At 46.9% G+C, this 9,078-nt stretch overlaps 1 protein-coding gene across 2 annotated transcripts in view; it reads right to left on the bottom strand.

Moving 5' to 3' along the window:
* Positions 1-7,529, bottom strand: part of PEX6 (peroxisomal biogenesis factor 6) — a 24,239-nt gene extending 16,710 nt beyond the window's left edge. For both annotated transcript variants that reach the window (XM_044429715.1, XM_044429716.1), the window contains exons 1-5: positions 6,557-7,529; positions 4,511-4,674; positions 2,433-2,516; positions 1,318-1,420; positions 535-671 (exon numbers count right to left, since the gene is read on the bottom strand). In XM_044429715.1, coding sequence (XP_044285650.1) covers positions 535-671; positions 1,318-1,420; positions 2,433-2,516; positions 4,511-4,674; positions 6,557-7,471 — 1,403 coding nt within the window. In that variant the 5' untranslated portion in view covers positions 7,472-7,529. The remainder of the gene's footprint in view (positions 1-534; positions 672-1,317; positions 1,421-2,432; positions 2,517-4,510; positions 4,675-6,556) is intronic.
* Between the last annotated feature and the right edge of the window lie 1,549 nt (positions 7,530-9,078).

The raw sequence follows: 9,078 nt of genomic DNA, 5'->3' as shown, positions 1-9,078 counted from the left end.
AGGCGATCAAACCAGTCAGTCCTAGAGGAGATCAACCCTGACTGCTCTTTAGAAGGCCAGATCCTGAAGATGAAACTCAAATACTTTGGCCACCTAATGAGAAGGAAGGACGCCCTGGAGAAGAGACTAATGCTGGGAACAATCGATGGCAAAAGAAGGGGACGGCAGAGGATGAGGAGGCTAGATGAAGTTACTGAAGCAGTTGGTGTGAGCTTAAGTGGACTCCGGGAGATGCTGGAGGACAGGAAGGCCTGGAGGAATTTTGTCCATGGGGTCGGGATGGGTCGGACACGACTTCGCAACTAACAACAACATTACATGTTAAACAACAGTCCGCAGGAAACCCAATGCTTTCATTGCCCATTCTATATACTAAGGGCATTGATGAGTTACAGAGGGCACTCAAGTAGCTGGAATGCACCACTCTGAAAAATACCATATAGGAAATGTGAGGCCCAGAATTCGCAACAATCTGTCAGCAACAGGCAGCAGCTACACAGAGCGGCAGAGCTCAAGTCAAGTGGGCTGACTTACCTGCTATGTAAATGAGGACCAAGAATGTCACAGAGCTGCTTCACTACACTGCTAAGTCCAGCTGGAGACAAACTGCTCCAAAAACCATGGGTGTTTTGAGATGGGAAAGATGGGACCGCACTGTTTGTTGAGCCAACCTAATGATAAGGCAATTTCGTATCACCACAAATAAGCACATTTTCTCAGGTCATTCATCAATCTCATTTAGAGTAGTCAGATATTTGAAATGGCTCTAGCCCCTGGCAGCCCTACCAGTTTTAGAATTCTCACCCACCGTACCTGCTTTGCTGATAAGGAAAATAAAAGCAGCTCTCATAAGGCTGAGGAGAGAAAGATGTCCCACTGCTTAGAGTGACACCTCTGAGGGTTTTGCTTGTGTGCCTGACCATCTCATAGTCCTGAATGGGTTTTTCTGTGAAGGGCTGCACTCTGTGGGGGATAACAATAAGATAATCCTATCCTATTGTTACGGATAGGATGCTGGTGGTGAACAGGGACTGAGATCAGGGGTGGGTGTGCTCACACCTAAAAGTCAGTGGGCCACCTTTGTATTTCTTCCTCAACATCCCCTTTTCCTTCTCCACCCCCACCCTGTGGGGAGCCAGGTGAGGAACCTATTGCTCTTTCCAGAGGACTGAACTGTTTGGCTTAGAAGGCTCTTGAAATTAGGACAATTTGCCTACTGCACTGTAGTGCACAGAAGAGCCATAAATTTTGCTGCATCCAAAGGCTCTGATGCCAGACTACAAGGCAATTAAAAATGCAATACTTTTAATGCCTTACCAGGAACACAGAAGTGTTCTGAGTATCAGCCAGGTATCCCATGCATTGCTCTTTCTCCTCTTCAGGAAGTATCTTTTTCACCTTGAAGTAGAGTTCTGGCCATCTGAGAAAAGAGCAAAAAGGCTAAAATTCAAGCACCAAAGATCTTGGATACAGGAGTAATGGGTAGGAAGCAAACCTTAATGGAAAAAATCTACACTTTGTAGGAGCACAAGCTTTTGGTCTGGGATGGAAATTTGTGGCCCTCCACATGTTTCGGTCTTGGTCAACAATTCCCAACAGCCCCAACCAGCGCAGCCAACTGTGTTTAGACAGTTCCATGATTCTTCCCAGTTGCTATCAGCCTTTACTTGCTGACATTTCCCATGTGTGATGCATGACCCACTTGCTCCAGAGAACACTCTGAAGCACCAAGCCTCAGGACTTCAACAGAAAGTCTTAGTGAGCAAGGACTGCAAGCCTTGTGTCCTCAGCCAGTGGTTAACCGAATTCTGATTTCCAGGACAGATCCCCCACAGACACTTACTCCCAAGCAAGTCAACTTACAGTGGTACCTTGGCTCATAAACTTAATCCATTCCAGGATTCTGGTCGTGACCCAAACTGGTCGTGAGCCAAGTCAAATTTCCCCATAAGGGTCGATGTAAATAAGGTTAATCCATTCTGCAACTACTTTTTTTTACTCACAAAAATTTGAAGCAAAGTGACAAAGAACAACAAAGATCGGGGCCATCTCCCTGTCCCCGCGATTGTGAGGGGAGACAGGCACGATCGCGGGCATGCTGGGGGGAGGCGGGCGCGCTCAAATAGGGGACACAGGCACAATCATGGCCATCTCCCCCCCCCCACAACACGAACACGGCCATCTCCCCCCTCCCAGCACGACTGCAATTGCGCCCGTGCAGGGAAGGTGGGCGCACTCGCGATCATCACCCGATGCAGAGTTTGCAACCTGTGGCAAAATTTTTATGAAATTCCTGTTTGTGACCTGATTTGGTTGTGAACTGAGGCATTTGTGAGCCGAGGTACCACTGCATTTCAATTAGAGATTATAATGAGTGGCATGGTGACGGCAAACACAGAGTGTGTTTCGCTTTTAGCAGATTGACAACATACCTAATGAACTTCTCTGAATTTCCTTCTAAGAACTCAGGGTGCCCGACTGTTGGAATACTCAAAATATCTTCTGTTTGGACTAGCCTGAAACAAAATAGCCATGGTGAAAAATTAAACTCACATCCTTTACCCAGAAAGAGAGAAAAACATGACACTTGACACAGTTACTTGACAAGGAGCAGCTATCAAAACATTTCAAGTGTTTCTCTTTCCTCTTGTAGAAATGGAAAGAACTGGTATAATAAGTCATTTCGGATTTCTCTGCTGAGTAGAAGGGGTTAAATGAACCTGTGTGTTTTTTCTGTACTGCAAAGATCAGGAAAAAGTATGTGAAAAACTATCATCAAGAGGGGAATTTGGCATGCATAGAGCAATGAAATGCCATTGCCTTTTAAACTGTGTTCTAACATAACCCAAGTGAGAGGGAACAGGCACGGCAGGAGAAGGGAAAATCTATATAACTTGTGTTATTTTGCACAATTAAATTATTTTCAGTGTGGAAACAGAAAAATAGCTCTTTAACAGGGCTTTGTGACTAACACAACTTGCCCCTGAGTAGGAAGAGAATCTTAAGATATGAGAGCCAGTGAGAGACGGTGTGGCGTAGTGGTTAAGAGCATGGGACTGGGACTCAGACGATCTAGGTTCTAGTCCCCGCTCAGCCATGGAGCCAACTGGGTGACTTTGGGCCAGTCACAGACTCTCAGCCCAGCCTACCTCACAGGGTTGTTGTTGTGGGGATAAATGGAGGAGGAGAATGATGTAAGCTGCCTTGAGCCCATTGTAGGAAAAAGCAGGATATAAATTGAAAAATAAATAAATAAATAAATAAATAAGACTAGGAGAGGCCGTAAAAGTACTTGGTACCAGAGGACAGGCTTAGCCCAAGTCTGTAAAAGTTCTCTCATCTGGTACAATGATTTACTTCACTTATGTAAGACAGATATTCTAAACGTCTTCAGAATTAATCATTTAGCTGTCCAGCAGTTATCATCATCACCATTTCCTCATGTCTATAACACCCCATAGCCAAAGCTCTCTAGGTAGTTTACAACAATGTATAAAAGAAAACAATAAAATACAGTACAAATATCATAGAAAAAACAACGTTAAAATGAATTTAAAATAACTTAGAATACAGAAAAAGTCCCAGCAAAGAAGAATCACTCCCCTCAGGACTCTGGATAACCAAGGAAGTCTTTAACAGCCTCAGCTCTTGATGTTAAAAAGATGGCATATTTGGTACCAGATAGGCTGCAGCAGGGAGGTTGTTCCAAAGATGGGGGGGCCACCACAGACAAGCCTCCCCCTTGCTGCCACTCTGCAAGCCTCCTATGGGGTAGGCACTTGGAGAAATGCCCCAGAAATTGATCGTGGTGTCCAGGTAAATCACTGTGGGGAGAGGTACTCTGACAGGTATTGCATTTAGAGTTTTATAGGTTAAAACCAGCACCTTGAATTGGGCCCAGAAGCATACAAAGCAGCCAATGCAGGTGGGCTAGAACTAGATACACTCAGCATGAATGCTGAAGACCCCTCCAGGACCTGCAGTCGGGGGACTCCAACATGACATCTGAGGTAGAGAAACTGATGGGTTGCAGGATGAGCGCTACACCTGCAGAATCAATCTGTCCTGCTGGCCGGATGCAAGGTGCAAACACCCCAGACTAGTCATCTGACAGACTAGGCACCTAGACAGATTTAATTCTTATAGAACATGACAACCCCCTTCCCCCACCCTCATGTCTACCCTGATACTGAACCAAGTACCCTGGTGGCACACCTGGGAGAGACTAACTCCTCCCTGTTCACCCACCCAGGTATCAGTTATAAATGCCAGATCAGCTGCTTCTTTCATGATTAAATTGTGGAGGAGGGAGGTTTTCTTCTGCACCAACCTGGCATTTAGAAGCAACATCTGGAGAAACACCTAAGCAAGCCTCCCACATGTGGCATATGGGCCACATCTTGCTTATAGTGTGTTTAAGCCATATATAAAAAGCTTAAGAAGATCATTATCCTTGATCTCATAAGGAGGTATGCACAGGTTAAGTTGTAATCTTTACTGAAAAGCTAACCTGGGAGTTTGAAAATGTTGGTAGAGAATTTGGTCATAGACTCCTCTGGTGTTGTAGGCTGGTGAGGACACAATCTCTATGTGTAGCTCCTTGGCAAAGGGTGGCACAGATAGCAAGGATCGGCTTCCTTTTACCTCTTGCACACCAGCAGCTTCCCCATATCTCTATGGAGGACAAACAGTCCTGTTCTAATTCTGCTATACAGGCAGATTAAGCTAGAATACAATTAAGAAATTTCTGTAGCTACAGTGATTTGTCTAGAAGTGGCTCTAGTCTTGTTCATTCCATAATAGCTTAGGGAAATCTAGTTATCCCCTTTGTGTGCATACCCTCAAAGTCACTTACATTCTTAAAATCTCATTTATACTTAATTATGCAATGATTATATATAGTATATATATTCAAGGTTTAACATAATTGTAACAATGTTTTTAACATTTCATTTCCCTCTGACTATACCACTTGCAATCCTCCTACACCCCTAAAATGTTGAGCATACTTGCCAACATAGGTTAATACTTTACGCATCTGATGAAGTTTAGTCCACAAACACTTATTCCTACTTTTGTTAATTTTTAAGATTTCACAAAACACAGCTGCTCCTGCTGCAATTGACTAAAGTGTTATGTCCAGTGCTCACCCATCCACCAGCACAATGGAAACCGCTGGTGGAATGGATTCCCCTCCACACTCACACAACCCAAAATTTGCACCAGAGATTTAGAAGGCATGGAGAGGAGGAAAAGCAGATGTAAGGCTCCATCTAACCTCATGGTAGCAGACAACAGCTATCTATTTTAAAAACCTTTCTGTAGCCATCCCGTACTGAAATGACGGGTGCTTCCTATATATTCAGTGGACATCTGTGTGTGGTACAGGGACACTAATCTCTATTGACAATTAATTATAAAAGTAGAATTGGTGGGGAAAGGTGTAGTTTTCAAGACATATTACAATCTACATTAATGCACAAGGAATAAAAGATAGATATGATGGACAGGAGCACTAGCTCCAATGACATAAAGGGTTTGAGAGTGATAACAGGGTTGAGAAGTGATAGAGAAAGCTTTTTGCAAGCCTGACTATAAAAATATCAAATACCTAAGCAGTCACATGCCTATTATCATAGAATTAACAAACTAACATCCTTTTATGTAATGTATTCACATTTACTTCTTAAAGTTTGGCACCTTGTGCTAGCCCGCCTCTTACTGGCGGACCATCAATATTTTCTAACACATACCATTAATCAAACAAAATTCTTCTCAGTACATCACTTTCCCCTGTAATCAGATTGGGGAAAAAACAGGAGATTTTTCACCATACCACTCAAAGAAGCTGGAAAATACTTGCTTTATGCATCATATGTAAGTTTGCAAGCTATTCCACTTGCCCATACATATTTATGCTAGTTCTAAGTGTCATAAGGAGGAAAATACAATGTTTTGATTTGAGCCATACTTGTAAAGAAAACTTGGGGAGCCAACAGCCAAACCAACCCATGATATGTTAGCTCAGCTACCTCCACATTCCTCTGCATTCTACTTACATGTCTAGATTCACTTCTGCCCACCACCCCAACTCCCTTTTCATGGGAAAGAGAGGAAGCCATAAAGGACTGGCACCATTAAGACTATACTGTTCTGCATTGCTTGCATGAACAGTGACTGTTTTTCTATTTCACTCAAAGCCTCTATATGACTGTCCCCACATTGAACATCACATGTTCCCCAATGCCCATTACAAAGATTTGGACACATCCAATCCAGAACTGAAAGTGAACCATTCTATCTTCTGCCCACCCAGTCAAGCCTGGCCAATGCTCCTTGCTGTCATGGTCTAACAGGCACAGGCCAGCAGGCCTGGAGAGGATCAGTCAGGGAAAAGCTAAGGTAGATTGGCCTAGATAAGTTACTAATGACCTGACTTGCTGTAAGGTTGATTCATGTTCTCCAAATGTGAATTGCTGTAGCACAATAGAATACAAAAGAACTGCAGTAGTGGATGGATTTCTTCCAGCGTAACTCAACACTGGTCATCACTTACCTGAATTTTAAGAAGGCTCCCTTCCAAAGGGTCACAGGACAGGTTGAAGGCTAAGGTGGCAGGGATCAGAGCTCTCTCATTCAGAAAGGCTCGGCGGTGCCTGTCCTCGACGTCTTGGAGAGGAAAATGCCACTGGGGGCTGAGGACCCGCACAACCGCCAGGTGCTGGGCCCCGTTTCCCAGGGAGCCTCTCTCTTGCCTCGTCACCGACACCCACTCTCCTTGGAAGAGACCCAGGCTGCGCAGGCCGCAGCGGGTCACCCACAAAGACTCGCTTTCGCCGGTCTTGCTTCCCCATAGTGCCGGGCGGCCCCGCTCCGCTTTCACTAGCCGCTCCCCACCGTGCGCCCACCCGGAGACCAGGGGAGCGGGGAGCAGTGGCGAGTCCCTCCGACCGCGGCCGTCTCCGCCGCTTCGCAGTTCAGTCACCGCCAAGCGAGTGCCAGCGCCCAAGAGCCCCTGCAAGGCCGGCCGGGCCTCCAATACCAGCAGCCCCGAGCCCGGCAGGGTCTCGCCGCGCCGCACAAGCAGGCTGGAGCCGGGGGCTGTTCCCAGTCGCGGAGGCCGCCCTGTTGCTCCGGCCGCCGCGGCTCCCCCCAGCAACACCCAGCCTAGCAACGGCGGCTTCCGCACGGGCCAGACCCGCACCCGCGCCCCGGCTTCCAGGCCCAGCTGCTTCAGGAAGGCCCGGCTCAGCCACAGCTCCGGCCCCGAGGCGGCCTCGTCCTCCAGCAGCGCCGCGCACAAGAGCACCGGCTGCGCCTCGGCCCCTGCCGGCCGCACGGCCAACACTAGCGCTCCAGACGGCCCCGCCGCCGCCCACTGCGTTCCCGCCGGGGCCACCAGCAGCCCCGCGGCCGGCGGCAGGTCCCGAGGGACGGAGTCGTCCAGACCCCGCAGTACCGCCACCGCCATAGAGAGCCGAAAAATGCTAACGGCAAAGAAGCCTCTCGCTCGGCGGGAGCCATAGAGAAAGGCTCACAAACCGCTCCACGCTTCCGGGTTGCCTGATGGTAAATCAGGTTTCCGCTCTGTCGCCCAATCCAAAGTTGGTGAATGCAACTTAGAGATGTGAAGGTTTAGAGCAACGACACTCGGGGCACTTGCGAAATCACGCTCGTCACCATAGACTTGATTAAAACAGTATCCTATGTTAGTCGTAGGGAGAGTAGACCTGCGGAAATGAATCGGAGCCATTCATTTAAAAAGGTCAGCTCTAGTTAGCATTAGCACTGAACACGACCCGCAGGATCTAGATTCGGGTTTGAGTTTGAACTTTCTCTGCCCCCCCCCCCGCCCTTCTCGCAGAAGTGAGAGCTCTCCTGTCTGCGGAGAACAGTGGGAAAAACAAGAATTTGGTGCAGTTGTGATTAGCCAGCGGCATGTTACTATTAGCAAAAGGCTTATGGTAGTCGAGAGGAATGTCCCTTTCCTTAGGTCTTCCTCGGCGGGTAAATGTGCGTTGGAGGAGGGAGCAGTTTACGAGTGCGACTAGTCTGTAAATGGATCGAGCCCAAGGTTTCCACGTGCAACTGGTCCTAAGGGGTCAATTTAGGGAGCCTGGCCTTTGCTATAACCTGCAAGGAGTTTTATGGGTGGGAATGGTCTAAGTTATTCAAGCTGACCTAAGCCTCCTGCCTGTTCAAAATAAGACCTGCATTCGATAATATAAGCTCACGGCCGCTGCTCTTATTCCTGGCCATGTTATAGCCTAAGACCATCAACGCTGTTTCCATTGTTTTCTACGGGCAATTCTCACTTCCGCCTGGGGGAGATGAAATAAGACCTTCAAAAAGATCTCAGAGTTGGGAAACTTGTGCGACCTCAACTTTACAAGTCTACAAGGGCAGCAACTTGAATGCTCTGAGCCTCCGAACCAGGAGCGACGGGATCGTGCTAACCACAGAGAAGACGCGCAGAGCGGCCCCTTCTGCCACAGAGATAGAAAAATGGAGCAATACATCACTTCCGAAGTTGTAGTGAAAGCTATGCATTTCGCACTTGGTAAGCGTCCCAGGGAAGCTTCGCTATGCACTATATTGTAGGGTTACAATAGAAAAGGGCCCTGCCCTCAGTTGCCGCTTTGAGTTACCTTTCCATCTGATTACAGCAGCAGAGAAGTCGGTTCAGCAGGCCTATTCTACTGGCTAGACTGATTTCTCTCCGAACTCTTCTTAGGATATAATTATACAAACAATCGTGTAACTGAATGTGCTTGTTTACCCCATCTCATTCTTTTTCCCTTTTATGTCATGTCTTTTAGACTGTAAACCCAAAGGCAGGGTGATCTTGCTTTTAATCTGTGTACAGTACTTAGTACATGTTAAGCTTTTTATAAATAATAAGTTGCTCCAGATGACACCATAGGTTTGTTGTAGGGCAGTCTTTTCCAGACTCATGCCACTTCAACAGTTCCTATTCTGGAAAATGGCCTGGAGCCACAACTTCCAAGTGAGCCAAACCAATAAAATGTGCTAGCTGCAACTTACTGGAGAAAGCACTCACGTAAGGAAAAGTTGAAG

This window comes from Varanus komodoensis, unplaced genomic scaffold, assembly GCF_004798865.1.
Source record: "Varanus komodoensis strain SLA01 unplaced genomic scaffold, ASM479886v1 scaffold2, whole genome shotgun sequence".
Taxonomy (NCBI): domain Eukaryota; kingdom Metazoa; phylum Chordata; class Lepidosauria; order Squamata; family Varanidae; genus Varanus; species Varanus komodoensis.
This window is presented reverse-complemented; position numbering and strand designations above follow the sequence as displayed.